We start from the raw sequence: 20,000 nt of genomic DNA, 5'->3' as shown, positions 1-20,000 counted from the left end.
AAAGCATCATATCAGAGTTCACTCTGTTGGCTTGGTGTTTAAATTATCTGTTTATCATCTTAACTTTTTAACTAATTCATCACTGAATTACAGAAACCTGAAGAGCATTTGGGTATTACGTGCAGTTTTCAGGGAACACAGGACGAAGAGGATATCTTCTACTAAGAGGATATCCTTGACCTCGGCAGTGTATTTGACAGTAAAGCTTTCAGGTGAGCATCCCCCTTGATGGGTGATCCGAGGGACACATCATCAGTAGTACACCTCAGGCCTCGTTGCATGTTTCGCCATTATAACTAGACATCCTCGGCTGAGGAAGACCCTACGGGATGATCAAGTCCCCGCAGCGTATCCCCCCAATCACCCAATCAAGCCGGAGCCCAGCAGGAGTCTGGTCTCTTTATCCAGAGACACTGGCAGCTTCTCTCACCGGCCTCTGACATTGTTGGGTAAAATGAACAGAAAAGTACAAAACTATGTGTAGTGTGTGTTCGGTAATAAAATAAAGATCGTTAACATGTCGACACACACATGACATCTCACCACAGAGTGTCCAAACACACAGCTGATTAATTTAAGAATCACTCTGCAGCAGAAAACACAACAGAGAAAAAAACTCAGTTAAACTAAATGATGACACACACAGACACAGACACACACACACACACACACACACACACACACACACACACACACACACACACACACACACACACACACACACACACACACACACACACACACACACACACACACACACAGACACACACACACACACACACACACACAGACACACAACACACACACACACACACAGACACACAAACACAGACACACACACACACACACATACACACAGACACAACACACACACACACACACACACACACACACACACACACACACACACACACACACACACACACACACACACACACACACACACACACACACACACACACACACACACACAGACACAGACACACAAACACACACAGACACAGACACACCGACACAGACACACAAACACACATATACACACACACACAAACACACACACACACAGACACACAGACACAGACACAAAACACACACACACAGACACAGACACACAAACACACACACACACAGACACACATACACACACAGACAGATAAACACACACACACAGACACACAGACACACACACACACGATGGAGTCACTCATTTCACACATCTGATTGGATGATGGATGTCTTTGGTGTGCAGATATATTTGTGCGTTTGTTGTGCTTATCTGTTTGTGTAAAGCTACATAATAAATAATACATAATAAGGGTTTAGGTTACTCTACAGGTTAAAGGAACAAGGATTAATGGAACTATGGCTTCTAAAGTCACTCTGTGTGTGTGTGTGTGTGTGTGTGTGTGTGTGTGTGTGTGTGTCTTCTTTGTGTGTGTGTGTGTGTGTGTGTCTGTTTGTGTGTGTGTGTCTGTTTGTGTGTGTGTCTGTGTGGGTGTGTCTGTCTGTGTGTGTGTGTTTCTGTGTTTGTGTGTCTTTGTTTGTGTGTGTGTGTGTTTTGTGGGTGAGTGTCTCTGTGTGTGTGTGTGTGTGTGTGTCTGTTTGTGTGTGTGTGTGTGTGTGTGTCTGTCTGTGTGTGTGTGTCTGTGTGTCTCTCTGTGTGTGTGTGTGTGTGTATGTGTTTGTGTCTGTGTGTCTCTGTGTGTGTGTCTCTGTCTGTCTGTGTGTGTGTGTGTGTGTGTGTGTGTGTGTGTGTGTGTGTGTGTGTGTGTGTGTGTGTGTGTGTGTGTGTGTGTGTGTGTGTGGGTGTCTGTGTGTGTGTCTGTGTGTGTGTGTGTGTGTGTGTGTGTGGGTGTGTCTCTGTCTGTGTGTGTGTGTCTGTGTGTGTGTGTGTGTGTGTGTGTGTGTGTCTGTGTGTGTGTGTGTGTGTGTGTGTGTGTGTGTGTGTCTCTGTGTGTGTGTGTGTGTGTGTGTCCCACCTGCTCCAGTGCGTTGACCTTGAGGCCCGGCAGCGTGAACTTGAAGTAGGGCCTCAGGTTCTTGTAGACGTAGATGCAGGGCCCGGAGGCCACGGCCGGGACGCGTGGCTCGTGCAGGTCCATGAAGAAGGCGGCGAGCCCGGAGGAAAGGTCCAATAGGGCGCTCTCGCTCATCAGCGCCGCCAGTGCGGGTACACCTTCAGCTTCATGGGGGGCCCAGGCCGCCGGGGGGGCCCAGGTCGCCCGCCACCAGGCGCCGCTCGCCGTCTCCGCTCAGGTCGGCCAGCGCCACGCAGGACGAGAAGGTGAAGAGGTTGGCCACGGGGTACAAAAAAGAGACACACACACACACACAAACAGTCACTTCACAGCAACAGGTTAACATGTCAGGGATCAGATCACATGACCAACTGCAGTTCAAGTTGCCATGACGACTCCTACAAAGTAGCCCCAAGTTTTTTGTTTTTTTTTTATAAATCACAACCTTTGCGTGGGAAGTGGCGTACGCACATTTTCAGCCCCGTTTTGTTGCGTACGCCACGTTTATAAATGAGACCCCTGATATGTCACCATATGGGACAATGGGCCTCATTCACCAATATCTTCCGAAGTTTTCTCTTAAATATGTTCTTAAGAAAGTTCCTAAGAGAAGTCTACGTCGGATTCATGACGTGTTCTTAAACAGCAGAATTGTTCGCACCTGTGTTCTTAGGATTGATGAATCCCACGTCTTCGTAATTGAAAGCGCGTGCCAGTTGTTCCTAATTAGCATAAGATAACGCCCCCGCAAATTCCCATATAAGGACATGATTGCTTCTGTGCACCTCCTGGGAAGCGGGAGACTACTGCGTTAGAGATTGTTGTCGGAGTCGTGGTGGAGGAAGTACTGAATCTCAAGTAAAAGTACAAATTATAACAGACATATTTACTTTAGTAAAAGTAGAAGATGTCCACTACCACAAACAAGGCCTGGCTTTTAAAAGAAGTTCCTTTCCTAACCAGCATGAAACGGAAATGTGTTGTTAGAATCGGAACCGGGTTGCTTTTATGAATGGATGTATTTTAAGACGGTTTTATTTTCTTTAATCATGCAAGTAAGCAAATAAAGTGTGTGAAGCAGCGGACATGGGGAGATGTGAAGAGATCCAGCCAAATAAATAAGATATGAACGCAGCCTGGCGGAGGAGTAAACGACACTTTGGAGAGAAATAGATATATCAACTGTGATTTAAAAAATTTGGGGTGTTCGGAATAATAAAAAAACAAACGTTTTCATTTTCACTTTTACCGGAGGCTGTATTACCGAGGGTCAGCTTCGCTGCGCCCGGGCTCTGGAGCACCGGAGCCGGCTTGGATTGGCGGTGCCCCATATATACAGTATCTACGGCAACCCATATATACAGTATCTACGGCAACCCATATATACAGTATCTACGGCAACCCATATATATCTCAGTATCTATCTCACACGGCAATCTAAACTTCACTGGTGAGACAAAAAAACTGATGAAAGTATAGATAATTGCTGCAAAATGTAACGAAGTAAAAGTCAAAAGTAGGCTATATGCACTATTGAGTCTACTTAAGTAAAGTACAGATACATGAAAAATGTACTTAAGTACAGTTACGAAGAATTTGTACTTGTTACATTCTACCAACGCATTTTGGCCCTATGAATAGTGCGATGAATCACCAAATAACGCAGGATTTAATCAGTTTAATTGCTGTTTTTTTTTTTTTGCATATTATGATTTTTTTCAAGAAACGATCAGAAATACATTACAGTACAATACTATCATTGTAAACGACTGTAGAATTAAATAAAATGCAGTAAGCAATCATTTGGAGCAAATTGCCATCACTCAAATGTGCGTAAGAGTGCTCTTCAGTGTTCGTAGATTTTGTTCTTAGCTAAGAACAAATCCAAGTTAAGAAAACATTAGTGAATGTCAGAATCTAAGTAAAAAGAAGAAGGGTTTAAGAACACATTTCTTCGTAAGAACGGTTGGCGAATGAGACCCATTGTTCTTTTGATCGCACCAAAACACCAAAGCACATTCCTTTCATGTGCAAACCCTGATATGGTATTTGATGTGTAGTTTGATAGTGTGCAGCAGACTGATTTTAATAAAGTGACGTATGTTTGACACGCCAATCCGTATGCCATTTTTGGCGTGTTATCAAGACGCATAATAGCTTTTTAGCGTGTTTATCAACGCCGTTTGGCCTCCATTGACTTACATTACCTTGCGATTGCGTGTGAATTGACGCAGTAGCGAGTAGTATGAAAGGGCGAAAATCCACGTTGGACAATTGGTTGGAGGGGAGGAGGACCGGTCTAACACAGGACCTTCACCCAGGAGACCGGGGATCGTGTCCCGTGTGTCACGTTTCCTAAACTCAACCGTCCCTTTCTTCTTTTACTAAACCCAATCGTTACTTTCTTCTGTTACTAAACCCAATCGTTACTTTCTTCTGTTACTAAACCCAACCGTTACTTTCTTCTGTTACTAAACCCAATCGTTACTTTCTTCTGTTACTAAACCCAACCGTTACTTTCTTCTGTTACTAAACCCAACCGTTACTTTCATCTGTTACTAAACCCAACCGTTACTTTCTTCTGTTACTAAACCCAACCGTTACTTTCTTCTTTTACTAAACCCAACCGTTACTTTCATCTGTTACTAAACCCAATCGTTACTTTCTTCTGTTACTAAACCCAACCGTTACTTTCTTCTTTTACTAAACCCAACCGTTACTTTCATCTGTTACTAAACCCAACCGTTACTTTCTTCTTTTACTAAACCCAACCGTTACTTTCATCTGTTACTAAACCCAATCGTTACTTTCTTCTGTTACTAAACCCAACCGTTACTTTCTTCTTTTACTAAACCCAACCGTTACTTTCATCTGTTACTAAACCCAACCGTTACTTTCTTCTGTTACTAAACCCAATCGTTACTTTCTTCTTTTACTAAACCCAACCGTTACTTTCTTCTGTTACTAAACCCAATCGTTACTTTCTTCTGTTACTAAACCCAACCGTTACTTTCTTCTGTTACTAAACCCAACAGTTACTTTCTTCTGTTACTAAACCCAATCGTTACTTTCTTCTGTTACTAAACCCAACCGTTACTTTCTTCTGTTACTAAACCCAATCGTTACTTTCTTCTGTTACTAAACCCAACCGTTACTTTCTTCTGTTACTAAACCCAACCGTTACTTTCTTCTTTTACTAAACCCAATCGTTACTTTCTTCTTTTACTAAACCCAATCGTTACTTTCTTCTGTTACTAAACCCAATCGTTACTTTCTTCTGTTACTAAACCCAACAGTTACTTTCTTCTGTTACTAAACCCAACCGTTACTTTCTTCTTTTACTAAACCCAACCGTTACTTTCTTCTGTTACTAAACCCAATCGTTACTTTCTTCTTTTACTAAACCCAATCGTTACTTTCTTCTTTTACTAAACCCAACAGTTACTTTCTTCTGTTACTAAACCCAACAGTTACTTTCTTCTGTTACTAAACCCAACCGTTACTTTCTTCTTTTACTAAACCCAATCGTTACTTTCTTCTTTTACTAAACCCAATCGTTACTTTCTTCTTTTACTAAACCCAACTGTTACTTTCTTCTGTTACTAAACCCAACAGTTACTTTCTTCTGTTACTAAACCCAACAGTTACTTTCTTCTGTTACTAAACCCAATCGTTACTTTCTTCTTTTACTAAACCCAACAGTTACTTTCTTCTGTTACTAAACCCAATCGTTACTTTCTTCTGTTACTAAACCCAATCGTTACTTTCTTCTTTTACTAAACCCAATCGTTACTTTCTTCTTTTACTAAACCCAATCGTTACTTTCTTCTGTTACTAAACCCAACCGTTACTTTCTTCTGTTACTAAACCCAACTGTTACTTTCTTCTGTTACTAAACCCAATCGTTACTTTCTTCTGTTACTAAACCCAATCATTACTTTCTTCTGTTACTAAACCCAATCGTTACTTTCTTCTGTTACTAAACCCAACTGTTACTTTCTTCTGTTACTAAACCCAACCATCCCCTTCTTCTGTTACTAAACCCAATCGTTACTTTCTTCTGTTACTAAACCCAATCGTTACTTTCTTCTTTTACTAAACCCAACCGTCCCCTTCTTCTGTTACTAAACCCAATCGTTACTTTCTTCTTTTACTAAACCCAATCGTCCCCTTCTTCTGTTACTAAACCCAATCGTTACTTTCTTCTGTTACTAAACCCAATCGTTACTTTCTTCTTTTACTAAACCCAACCGTTACTTTCTTCTGTTACTAAACCCAACTGTTACTTTCTTCTGTTACTAAACCCAATCGTCCCCTTCTTCTGTTACTAAACCCAATCGTTACTTTCTTCTTTTACTAAACCCAATCGTCCCCTTCTTCTGTTACTAAACCCAACCGTTACTTTCTTCTTTTACTAAACCCAATCGTTACTTTCATCTGTTACTAAACCCAACCGTTACTTTCTTCTGTTACTAAACCCAATCGTTACTTTCTTCTGTTACTAAACCCAACCATCCCTTCTTCTTTTACTAAACCCAACCATCCCCTTCTTCTGTTACTAAACCCAACCGTTACTTTCTTCTGTTACTAAACCCAACCGTTACTTTCTTCTGTTACTAAACCCAATCGTCCCCTTCTTCTGTTACTAAACCCAATCGTCCCCTTCTTCTGTTACTAAACCCAACCATCCCCTTCTTCTGTTACTAAACCCAATCGTTACTTTCTTCTTTTACTAAACCCAACCATCCCCTTCTTCTTTTACTAAACCCAACCATCCCCTTCTTCTTTTACTAAACCCAACCATCCCCTTCTTCTTTTACTAAACCCAACCGTCCCCTTCTTCTGTTACTAAACCCAATCGTTACTTTCTTCTGTTACTAAACCCAATCGTTACTTTCTTCTTTTACTAAACCCAACCATCCCCTTCTTCTTTTACTAAACCCAATCGTCCCCTTCTTCTGTTACTAAACCCCATCGTTACTTTCTTCTTTTACTAAACCCAACCATCCCCTTCTTCTTTTACTAAACCCAACCATCCCCTTCTTCTTTTACTAAACCCAACCATCCCCTTCTTCTGTTACTATACCCAACCATCCCCTTCTTCTTTTACTAAACCCAACCATCCCCTTCTTCTTTTACTAAACCCAACCATCCCCTTCTTCTTTTACTAAACCCAACCATCCCCTTCTTCTTTTACTAAACCCAACCGTCCCCTTCTTCTGTTACTAAACCCAATCGTTACTTTCTTCTGTTACTAAACCCAATCGTTACTTTCTTCTTTTACTAAACCCAACCATCCCCTTCTTCTTTTACTAAACCCAATCGTCCCCTTCTTCTGTTACTAAACCCAATCGTTACTTTCTTCTGTTACTAAACCCAATCGTCCCCTTCTTCTGTTACTAAACCCCATCGTTACTTTCTTCTGTTACTAAACCCAACCATCCCCTTCTTCTTTTACTAAACCCAACCATCCCCTTCTTCTTTTACTAAACCCAACCATCCCCTTCTTCTTTTACTAAACCCAACCGTCCCCTTCTTCTGTTACTAAACCCAATCGTTACTTTCTTCTGTTACTAAACCCAATCGTCCCCTTCTTCTGTTACTAAACCCCATCGTTACTTTCTTCTTTTACTAAACCCAACCATCCCCTTCTTCTTTTACTAAACCCAACCATCCCCTTCTTCTGTTACTAAACCCATCCATCCCCTTCTTCTGTTACTAAACCCAACCTGTCCGTTGTATACAGCGTCGACATACACGCAGATTGCTCAAAATGCGTACAGATAACACGCCACTTGGCTTTAGAAAGTGCCGTGTATGTTTACGCGAAGTCATGATGTCATGTTGGCAGCTACACAGTTTATTTTTGTCTCCTTCTGACAACATTTCAGTGTTTAATCAGAGACGGACTATCAGGCACCCAGGTACAAAATCACACATAATGTAAAAAGTGACATAAATTAAAACATTTGCACGTGTGGATGGACTCGTGTTCTAAACAGGAAGATACAGCTGGTACAAAATCATCCCTCTGTTCACTTCCTCTCGACTAAACCTCCACCATCTAAGGGAACATACAGGGGTTTATTTGAAAATCATCAAGTAATTTTCTAATGAGTCTCTAAAGGATTAAAATAAACATTGTGAATCTTTGTGAAAAGATATCTTTCACCTCAGGCATTAAAACAATGTTTGCATCAAATTTTGACACGACGACAACATGAGGATTAACTAAAAAATTTGGTATAATGTAATTTAAAATAGGTTTATTGACCATGAAATAAACAAAATAAAAAAAATGTTGAAAAAAGTGACAACACGTTTTTTTTTTTTTTTTTTTTTTTAAAAGAGTCAAAAGCAAAAAGCAAAAACGTAGCGTGAATGTATGTGCTTCATGGTACTAGAGATAGTGTGTGAAGAGCAAACCACAACACTGAGACACAGTCACAGAGGAAGGAGGAGGGTTTATGTGATGCTATGACTATGAAGTGAACAAAGTGAAGACATCATTTCACCAGCTGTTAAGATGGAGGACACATCTCTACTGTGGCTACTCTGTAAGTAAACTCTTTGTGTGTTTCTAAAAACATCAGCTGAAAGAAATACAAAATGAAATGTTGTTGTTTGGCTAAAAATGCTTCTGAATGTAAATATAAGTTTATGAGAAGAAATGATGCGAGTCATTTTCAAATGTTGTGTACATGATTTTACAGACAGATTTTATTTCCATTCATTATTTAACCTTAAAATGTCTTGTTGTATCACAAACTCAAACTAACCTGAGGTCCATTTCTCTTCAGTTCTGACCTCACTGCTGAGCAGCACAACAAACCAAGGTCAGTATAAACTCTGAGAACACTTTATATTAAAGTACACAGGGTTACACATATTCAAACAGGGACGGGGTGATTTTGTCTGACTTCATTAGCTCAATAAAATGTTTTCAAATGAGCATTTTGTTCATTTCCTGAAAAACGAGTTTGAACATACAAGGTTAACGCCCGGCAGAGATGATATGTTCCTCTTTCTATAGTTCTCAGAACTAATCTACTTGAAGTTTGGAGCGTATTAAACCACACAGCTTCCCTTTTCTAAAGTTCCTTCTTCACACGTAAACCCTCGTGTTGTCTTCCCGTCGACCATGCAACTTGTTCTCCTCTCCGGTAAAAGTAGAAAATGAACCCTATTTAAGATAGAGATAAGAGCCTGGAAGTCCAGACCCAAATCTGAAAGGATTAAGGGTCTGGCATCGAGTAATGAATGTCGCCCATCAACAAGCGTGCATTTGAAAATCTCACTGCACGCAATTAGTTAACACTACGACCAATCACAACAATACACAGGGTGACGTATCCAGAGCCCCATACGCTTAGCAACCAGAGGAGCTAACTGGTAGATTAAACTCTTAGCAACCAGAGGAGCTAACTGGTAGATTAAACTCTTAGCTACCAGAGGAGCTAACTGGTAGATTAAACTCTTAGCTACCAGAGGAGCTAACTGGTAGATTAAACTCTTAGCTACCAGAGGAGCTAACTGGTAGATTAAACTCTTAGCTACCAGAGGAGCTAACTGGTAGATTAAACTCTTAGCTACCAGAGGAGCTAACTGGTAGATTAAACTCTTAGCTACCAGAGGAGCTAACTGGTAGTTTATGTAGATATGTGTGTGTCTGTCTCTGTGTGTAATACGTGTGTGTGTGTGTTCATTGTGTGTGTTACGTGTGTGTGTGTGTGTGTGTGTGTGTGTGTGTGTGAATGTGTGATACGTGTGTTTGTGTTTCTATGTGTATGTGAAATGTGTGTGTGTTTGTGTGTGTGTGTGCATGTTTGTGTTTGTGTTTGTGTGCGTGCATGTGTGTGTGTGTGTGTGTGTGAATGTGTGATACGTGTGTTTGTGTTTCTGTGTGTCTGTGTGTGTGTGTGTTTTGTGTGTGTGTGTGTGTGTGTATGTTTGTGTTTGTGTTTGTGTGCGTGCATGTGTGTGTGTGTGTCTCTGTGTGTAATACAGTACGTGTGTGTGTGTTCAGTGTGTGTGTGTGTGTGTGTGTTCATGCGTGCATGTCTGGGTGCATGCGTGTGTGCGTGCGTATCAGTGTGTGTGTCTGTATATGTGTGTATGTGTGTCTTTGTGTGTATGTGTGTGTGTGTGTCTCTGTGTGAAATATGTGTGTGTGTGTGTATTTTCAGTGTGTGTTCAGTGTATGTGTGTTTGTGTGTCTGCGTGCGTGCATGCATGTGTGTGTGTGTGTGTGTGTGTGTGTGTGTGTGTATGTGTGTGTGTGTGTCTCTGTGTGTGTGCGTGTTTGTGTGTGTGTCTCTGTGTGTAATATGTGTGTATGTGTTTTCAGTGTGCGTTCAGTGTGTGTGTGTGTGTGTCTGTGTGTGTTCAGTTTGTTTGTGTCTGTGCGTGTGTGTGTGTTTGTGTTTGTCTCTGTGTGTAATATGTGTGTGTGTGTGTTTTCAGTGTGTGTTCAGTGTGTGTGTGTTTGTGTTTGTCTCTGTGTGTAATATGTGTGTGTGTGTGTGTTTTCAGTGTGTGTTCAGTGTGTGTGTTTGTGCGTGCGTGCGTGCATGTGTCTGTGTGTGTGTGTGTGTGTTTGTTTGCATGTTTGTGTTTATGTGTGTGAGTGTGTGTGTCTGTGTGTGTGTGTGTGTGTGTGTGTGTGTGTTTGTGTGTTTGTGTGTTTGTCTCTGTGTGTAATATGTGTGTATATGTTTTCAGTGTGCCTTCAGTGTGTGTGTGTGTGTGTGTGTGTGTCCGTGTCTGTTCAGTTTGTGTGTGTGCGTGCATGTGTGTGTTTGTGTTTGTGTGTTCAGTGTGTGTGTGTGTGTGTGTGTGTGTGTGTGTGTGTGTGCGTGCGTGTCTGTCACATAATTTAGGACTCAAATATTAGGAAACAAGTTTTAGGTTTCAGACTTTCTTCTCGGGGTCATTCAGTGTTTTCTAAACCCTCCTCCCTCCAGCCTCTCTGACTGTGAGTCCCAGCAGCTCTCAGATGTTTAAAGATGAACATGTCTCTCTGAGCTGTGAGGAGGACAACAGCTCTGCTGGATGGACTCTGAGGAGGAACACAACCAGAGAAACCAGGACTCAGTGTGGAGATGGCTGGGGAAGACCTGCTGGTTCTTCCTGTACCTTCAGCTTCATGGTCCCCGGGGACAGTGGAGTTTACTGGTGTGAGTCCAGAGAGGGAGCAACCAGTAACAGCATCAACATCACTGTCACTGGTAAGATCAGACTGTGGAGTCAGTATTGATGAAGCTGTGTGTGAATGGATGACATGCTGTAGTTTGTCTCTGTGTTGAGGTGGACCAGTGATCCTGCAGAGTCCTGTCCTCCCTGTGATGGAGGGAGAAGACCTCACTCTGACCTGTAGAACAAAGAGGTCCTCCAACCTCCCAGCTGGTTTCTATAAAGATGGCTCCTTCATCAGGACTGAGCCTGCAGGTCACATGACCATCCACCATGTTTCCAGGTCTGATGAAGGCCTCTACAAGTGCAACATCAGCAGTGTTGGAGAGTCTCCACCCAGCTGGGTCTCTGTCACAGGTGAGGAGGTTACCTTTGATTTCAGGAGTTCATTCATCCAGATATTCACCTGACAGCTGATTCTCTCTACAGAGAAACCTACGACTACAAGCCCTCCTTTGAGCTCCACAACCTCTGCATACACACCCCCTGATACAACCTCAGCTCCGCCCCCGACCTCAGTGGTCAGACTGGTCTGCCACCTGGTGGTGTTCTGTCCGTACTGCATCTCCACTTTCATCATGGTGTCTCTATATCGACGCAGGACCACAGGTAACTCTCTCAATCATTCACTGACATTACAATCAATCTCACCACTCTGTTGTTTTATTTTTATTTTTATTTAACCATGTAGGTCGTGGAGAACAGGTTCTCATTTGCAACGCCAAGAATAAAGCATAAGCGTTCAGGAAAACATACAGTTTCACATTCAATATAGTACAAGAAAACAGAATACAATAGGCTACATGAAGAACAGATTAAGTAGGCATTACACAGCTGGTGCAAAGTGAGGTGTAAGTAAGACGAAGGATATGTGAAAGTGATATGGTAATAACACAATATACATGAATAGACAGTTTATAACACTGCTGGGATGTAGTGAAGAGTCAGTGATGTTTGGTTGTCTCTAACAGAACTCTTCAGCTGATCAATTATCTACATTTCTTTCTAACCTGCTCTGACTGTGAGGAACGGCCTACCTGTTGCCATGGTGATGACCTCGCCCACCCAGGCTGAGGAGGGATTGGATGATGACTATGAGAATGACATCACCGCTGTCACCAGAGAGCATCACTTCTGAACTGATCTGAAGAGAAGCTGAAATCTCCGTAGATCAGAAACATTTCCCCCGGCTGTCTTGATATAATTATGATTTAAACATCTTCAATATGAAATCATTGCTTTAAGTTTGAATTGCTCCTTTACTGCCAGCCACAGCTATCTATATATATTATATATAATATAATATATATGTATATATTTTATATTATAACAATAAAGCTTTTTTCTCCGTTGTTTTTCATGAAATTGATCTGCGTTACTTTCTGTCTTTTACAGGGTTTGTATTTCAGTTCTCAGGTCAGTCAGTGTCTTTAACATCAGCTCCCTATCACTGCTCAGAGTGGGAATGAGGTGAACATTGGAAAAATGTGTTTGGATGAAAGCATCATATCAGTCGAGTCAGACAGCCAGCAGGTGGCAGCACAGCTCCTTCTCTTTCTTTACACATGCTCAGTTCAGCTCACAGTTCACTCTGTTGGCTCGGTGTTTAAATTATCTGTTTATCATCTTAACTTTTTAATTAATTCATCACTGAATTACAGAAACCTGAAGAGCATTTGGGTATTTCGTGCAGTTTTCAGGGAACACAGGACGAGATGTAATACATCCTTTAAGTGCCAGCGGCTAAAGAGGATATCCTTGACAGTGTATTTGACAGTAAAGCTTTCAGGTGAGCATCCCCTTGATGGGTGATCCGAGGGACACATCATCAGTAGTACACCTCAGGCCTCATTGCATGTTTCGCCATTATAACTACACATCCTCGGCTGAGGAAGGCCCTACGGGGATGATCAAGTCCCGCAGCGCACGATCTGATATCACCAAGTAATTAACAGTCCAGGATCAATGACAAAGTTGTTTGCCCTGGATTAACATTTTAACCAACCAATCAGTGGCACGTTTTGCTTGTGATGTCATTAATAGTGCGACGTGATGGCAAATTCAAAAAAAAAAAAAAAAAAAACGTCTGCCAGTTTCACTATCGTAACGGCCGCCCGTTCCAGAGCTGCCGCCGATGCTTCACTATCGTGCTTAAAAAGGTAAGATTTAGCCTACTTCCAAGAGTTTGAACGTCTTCAAAACATTATAGAGTTGATGTGTAGCTAGGCTAAACAAGTTAATAAGATAACTAGCATGACCAGCTAGTGTGCTAGCAGTAATTCAATTGGAAAGGGCTGAGCTACCAAGTGTGATATTGATAAGAAATAAAATATCACGGTCCAGTTCTATCTCTTAACAAGATGGAATGTCAGTCATTAGGCTAACCACTTTAATCCTATGAAAACACCCTACCTAGCATGACCAGCTTATGTGTGCTAGCAGACTTATGGTGGTTTTAGTGATCTAGCTTTGAGCCTAAAGAGCTAGCACACCCTGGTCATGCTAGACATTTTAGTAGTAATTCCATCTTGTTAAGAGATAGAACTTTGATATTTTGGTTCATTTCCATTTGGTAGCTCAACCCTTTTCAATTTAATAACTGCTAGCACACTAGCTGGTCATGCTAGTTATCTGTATTAGCTTGTTTAGTCTACACGTTAGCTCTTTAGGCTAGCTAGATCATACCACCACAAGTCTGCTAGCACATTAGCTGGTCATGCTAGGTAGCGTGTTTTCATAGGATTAAAGTGGTTAGCCTAATGACTGACATTCCCTCTTGTTAAGAGATAGAACTGGACAGTGATATTTTATTTCTTATCAATATCACACTTGGTAGCTCAGCCCTTTACAATTGAATTACTGCTAGCACACTAGCTGGTCATGCTAGTTATCTTATTAACTTGTTTAGCCTAGCTACACATCAACTCTATAATGTTTTGAAGACGTTCAAACTCTTGGAAGTAGGCTAAATCTTACCTTTTAAGCACGATAGTGAAGCATCGGCGGCAGCTCTGGAAACGGGCGGCCGTTACGATAGTGAAACTGGCAGACGTTTTTTTTCTTTTTGAATTTGCCATCACGTCGCACTATTAATGACATCACAAGCAAAACGTGCCACTGATTGGTTGGTTATAATGTTAATCCAGGGCAAACAACTTTGTCATTGATCCTGGACTGTTAATTACTTGGTGATATCAGATCGTGCCCCCCCCCAGCGTATCCCCCCCATCACCCAATCAAGCGGAGCCCAGCAGGAGTCTGGTCTCTTTATCCAGAGACACTGGCAGCTTCTCTCACCGGCCTCTGACATTGCTTTAATGGCCTGACGCAGGTTCTGGCCTCTGATTCCCAGGTCTCTAAGCAGTCTGGTGGTAGACACTGCCACGAACCCCCTGCGCCTCCACCTCCACTGGACGGACTTCTACCGAGTCCAGTGAGTTCAATGATGAAGACCTTCTTCAGAGAGGGACCAGAGAACTATGTTAGGCGTGATTGCTATCTCTGGAGGTAAAACAAGCCGCCTACCAACATCAACCAGCATCTTCCAATCACAAGCCATCCACCCATACGGACAAAGTTGATCTGCGGCAACTTGGGTGCCGATGGTGGTAGGGAGTTTGAATTAGTCCGCTTGTTTTCCAGGGTGGCTGCGAGGATCTTAAGGACTTGGTTATGGCGCCAAGAATAATGACCCTGGGTGAGGCTGACTCTACACCGGTCAGTATGTGATGGAAGAACCTGGGCTGGTTGAGCAGATGATGATGATGATGGACTGTTCTTATACAGCGCTTTTCTAGTCTCAACGACTACTCAGAGCGCTTTAAAGGAACACGCCGACTTATTGGGAATTTAGCTTATTCACCGTAACCCCCAGAGTAAGACAAGGCCATACATACCCTTCTCATCTCCGTGCGTGCTGTAGCGCTGTCTGGCGGCTCCAGCGTTAAACAGCCTAAGACAGATCCTGCAGGTAACTGGTTCCAACTAGCCTACTGCTCCCAATTGTGACAAAAGTGACAAAATAACGCCAACATGTTCCTATTTACATGTTGTGATTTGTAGAGTCACAGCGTGTACAAAAAAACAACGTAATATGAGACACAGCCGTCTTCTAACAGTAAACAAACCGGGAACTATATTCTCAGACAGGCTTGCTGCGAGCATATCCCTCCGCCAAAGTACTATATTCTTCCACCTGAGAATATAGTTCCAGGTTTGTTTACAGTTAGAAGATGGCTGTGTCTCATGTTACGTTGTTTTTTGTACACGCTGTGACTCTACAAATCACAACATGTAAATAGGAACATGATGGTGTTATTTTGTCACTTATTCGGAGCAGTAGGATTACTGGAACCATTCACCTGCATGTTCTGTGCTGGCCTGATGCCGCTGGAGCCGTCAGACAGCATTACAGCACGCACGGAGATGAGAAGGGTATGTATCGACTTGTCTAACTCTGGGGGTTACGGTGAATAAGCTAAATTCTAATAAGTCGGGCGTGTTCCTTTAACATAGTACAGGAACCATTCACCATTCACACACATTCACACACTGTGGCCGAGGCTGCCGTACAAGGAGCCACCTGCTCATCAGATAATCACTCACACACATTCACACTCCGATGGAGCAGCGATGGCAGGCGATCTCTCTACCACTGAGCCCCAGCCCACCCACAGCAGAGGGCGCATCCTGGATCTTCACCCAGCCACTGATGAGGAGATTGCTAGGTGTTGGAAGAACATCACATGTAGCTCTAATGATGAAGCTTATTCGCTTCGCTTCCATGCTCCACAACTCCTTCAAGCTAATCCTCCTTCTCTCCAACACTCTCCCAACGTGTCCACCATCCCTGTTTACCAAGCGAGACTGCCTCGCCCCCCACCTTGCTGCCTCCTCCTGACGATGTATTTCCTCCACCACCAATTTCCTCCGTTCTGGTGCCGTGAGCTGTGTTCAAGGCTGGCAAGCCTAGTTGTTAACCTGCTGCCTCCTCCACCGCACTGGCTGGTCTCCATTTGCGGCCTGCCATTAAGGATGGTGCGTTATTACTCACCATTGCATCACGAGATTCATTCAGTGTCATCCGGAGTCTTACTTTAGCACACTTGAATTCCTGTGTGAGACTGGTGAGGGGCAGTTTGAGGGCGCAATCTCCGTACAGGCCTATTAGTGTCGCAAATTAGTTAAGTGTCCCAAATTAGCCCTAACCCTAACCCCCCAACCCTAACCCCCTAACCCCCTAACCCCCTAACCCTAACACCTGTTAAACAGCACAGGTGGTTGAGCAGTTTCATAATTAATTAAGGACATTGTATGGGGAATTTGGGACACTAAACTGCACGTATAACGAGTATTTGAATATTCTATTCATGTAAAATTGGGTAAAAATGAACAAAAAAGTACAAAACCATGTTTACTGTGTGTTCCGGTAATAAAATAAAGATCATTAACATGTCAACACACACATGACATCTCACCACAGAGTGTCCAAACACACAGCTGATTAATTTAAGAATCACTCTGCAGCAGAAAACACAGTTAAACTAAAATGACACACACACACACACACACACACACACACACACACACACACACACACACACACACACACACACACACACACACACACTAACACACAGACACACACACACACACACACACACACTAACAGACACACACACACACACGCAGACACACTAACAGACACACACACACAAAGACACTCACCCACAAACACACACACACGAACAAAGACACACAAACACACACACACAAACAAACACAGATGCACAGACACACAGACACACACAAACACACATATACAAACACACACACACACACACACACACGAAACACAGACACACACACCATCCATCCATCCATCCATCTTCGTCCGCTTATCCGTGTCGGGTCGCGGGGAGCAACTCAACAGGGGACCCCAAACTTCCCTTTCCCGAGCAACATTAACCAGCTCCGACTGGGGATCCCGGCGTTCCCAGGCCAGGTTGGAGATACCTCCCTCCACCCTAGTCCTGGGTCTTCCCGAGGCCTCCTCCCAGCTGGACCTCCCTCCACCTAGTCCTGGGTCTTCCCGAGGCCTCCTCCCAGCTGGACCTCCCTCCACCTAGTCCTGGGTCTTCCCGAGGCCTCTTCCCAGCTGGACCTCCCTCCACCTAGTCCTGGGTCTTCCCGAGGCCTCCTCCCAGCTGGACCTCCCTCCACCTAGTCCTGGGTCTTCCCGAGGCCTCCTCCCAGCTGGACCTCCCTCCACCTAGTCCTGGGTCTTCCCGAGGCCTCTTCCCAGCTGGACCTCCCTCCACCTAGTCCTGGGTCTTCCCGAGGCCTCCTCCCAGCTGGACCTCCCTCCACCTAGTCCTGGGTCTTCCCGAGGCCTCTTCCCAGCTGGACCTCCCTCCACCTAGTCCTGGGTCTTCCCGAGGCCTCCTCCCAGCTGGACCTCCCTCCACCTAGTCCTGGGTCTTCCCGAGGCCTCCTCCCAGCTGGACCTCCCTCCACCTATTCCTGGGTCTTCCCGAGGCCTCCTCCCAGCTGGACCTCCCTCCACCTAGTCCTGGGTCTTCCCGAGGCCTCCTCCCAGCTGGACCTCCCTCCACCTATTCCTGGGTCTTCCCGAGGCCTCCTCCCAGCTGGACCTCCCTCCACCTAGTCCTGGGTCTTCCCGAGGCCTCCTCCCAGCTGGACCTCCCTCCACCTAGTCCTGGGTCTTCCCCGAGGCCTCTTCCCAGCTGGACCTCCCTCCACCTAGTCCTGGGTCTTCCCGAGGCCTCCTCCCAGCTGGACCTCCCTCCACCTAGTCCTGGGTCTTCCCGAGGCCTCTTCCCAGCTGGACCTCCCTCCACCTAGTCCTGGGTCTTCCCGAGGCCTCTTCCCACCTGGACCTCCCTCCACCTAGTCCTGGGTCTTCCCGAGGCCTCCTCCCAGCTGGACCTCCCTCCACCTAGTCCTGGGTCTTCCCAGGGCCTCCTCCCAGCTGGACCTCCCTCCACCTAGTCCTGGGTCTTCCCCGAGGCCTCCTCCCAGCTGGACCTCCCTCCACCTAGTCCTGGGTCTTCCCGAGGCCTCCTCCCAGCTGGACCTCCCTCCACCTAGTCCTGGGTCTTCCCGAGGCCTCCTCCCAGCTGGACCTCCCTCCACCTAGTCCTGGGTCTTCCCGAGGCCTCTTCCCAGCTGGACCTCCCTCCACCTAGTCCTGGGTCTTCCCCGAGGCCTCCTCCCAGCTGGACCTCCCTCCACCTAGTCCTGGGTCTTCCCGAGGCCTCCTCCCAGCTGGACCTCCCTCCACCTAGTCCTGGGTCTTCCCCCTGAGGCCTCCTCCCAGCTGGACCTCCCTCCACCAACCGTCCCCTTCTTCTGTTACTAAACCCAACCTGTCCGTTGTATACAGCGTCGACATACACGCAGATTGCTCAAAATGCGTTGCTCAGATAACACGCCACTTGGCTTTAGAAAGTGCCGTGTATGTTTACTGTGATCATGATGTCATGTTGGCAGCTACACAGTTTATTTTGTCTCCTTCTGACAACATTTCAGTGTTTAATCAGAGACGGACTATCGGGCACCCAGGTACAAAATCACACATAATGTAAAAAGTGACATAAATTAAAACATTTGCACGTGTGGATGGACTCGTGTTCTAAACAGGAAGATACAGCTGGTACAAAATCATCCCTCTGTTCACTTCCTCTCGACTAAACCTCCACCATCTAAGGGAACATACAGGGGTTTATTTTGAAAATCATCAAGTAATTTTCTAATGAGTCTCTAAAGGATTCAAATAAACATTGTGAATCTTTGTGAAAAGATATCTTTCACCTCAGGCATTAAAACAATGTTTGCATCAAATTTTGACACGAGGACAACATGAGGATTAACTAAAAAATGTGGTATAATGTAATTTAAAATAGGTTTATTGACCATGAAATAAAGAAAATAAAAAATGTTGAAAAAAAGTGACAACACGTTTTTTTTTTTTTTTTTTTTAAAGAGTCAAAAGCAAAAAGCAAAAACGTAGCGTGAATGTATGTGCTTCATGGTACTAGAGATAGTGTGTGAAGAGCAAACCACAACACTGAGACACAGTCACAGAGGAAGGAGGAGGGTTTATGTGATGCTATGACTATGAAGTGAACAAAGTGAAGACATCATTTCACCAACTGTTAAGATGGAGGACACATCTCTACTGTGGCTACTCTGTAAGTAAACTCTTTGTGTGTTTCTAAAAACATCAGCTGAAAGAAATACAAAATGAAATGTTGTTGTTTGGCTAAAAATGCTTCTGAATGTAAATATAAGTTTATGAGAAGAAATGATGCGAGTCATTTTCAAATGTTGTGTACATGATTTTACAGACAGTTTTTATTTCCATTCATTATTTAACCTTAAAATGTCTTGTTGTATCACAAACTCAAACTAACCTGAGGTCCATTTCTCTTCAGTTCTGACCTCACTGCTGAGCAGCACAACAAACCAAGGTCAGTATAAACTCTGAGAACACTTTATATTAAAGTACACAGGGTTACACATATTCAAACAGGGACGGGGTGATTTTGTCTGACTTCATTAGCTCAATAAAATGTTTTCAAATGAGCATTTTGTTCATTTCCTGAAAAACGAGTTTGAACATACAAGGTTTACGCCCTGCAGAGATGATATGTTCCTCTTTCTATAGTTCTCAGAACTAATCTACTTGAAGTTTGGAGCGTATTAAACCACACAGCTTCTCTTTTCTAAAGTTCCTTCTTCACACGTAAACCCTCGTGTTGTCTTCCC

The 20,000-nt window shown here is 43.8% G+C and overlaps 1 protein-coding gene across 2 annotated transcripts in view; it reads left to right on the top strand.

The window, feature by feature from the left end:
- Positions 1–20,000, top strand: part of LOC114574046 (sialoadhesin-like) — a 25,469-nt gene that overhangs the window by 1,833 nt on the left and 3,636 nt on the right. The window contains exons 1-5 of one of the 2 annotated variants that reach the window (XM_028606338.1): positions 8,368–8,575; positions 8,819–8,854; positions 10,982–11,245; positions 11,325–11,567; positions 19,667–19,702. In XM_028606338.1, the coding sequence (XP_028462139.1) occupies positions 8,545–8,575; positions 8,819–8,854; positions 10,982–11,245; positions 11,325–11,567; positions 19,667–19,702 (610 nt within the window). In that variant the 5' untranslated portion in view covers positions 8,368–8,544. Of the gene's footprint in view, positions 1–8,367; positions 8,576–8,818; positions 8,855–10,981; positions 11,246–11,324; positions 11,568–19,666; positions 19,703–20,000 lie in introns of those variants that run through there. The other variant, XM_028606337.1, reaches the window with a different exon arrangement.

This window comes from Perca flavescens, chromosome 19 (genome assembly GCF_004354835.1).
Source record: "Perca flavescens isolate YP-PL-M2 chromosome 19, PFLA_1.0, whole genome shotgun sequence".
NCBI lineage: Eukaryota > Metazoa > Chordata > Actinopteri > Perciformes > Percidae > Perca > Perca flavescens.
This window is presented reverse-complemented; position numbering and strand designations above follow the sequence as displayed.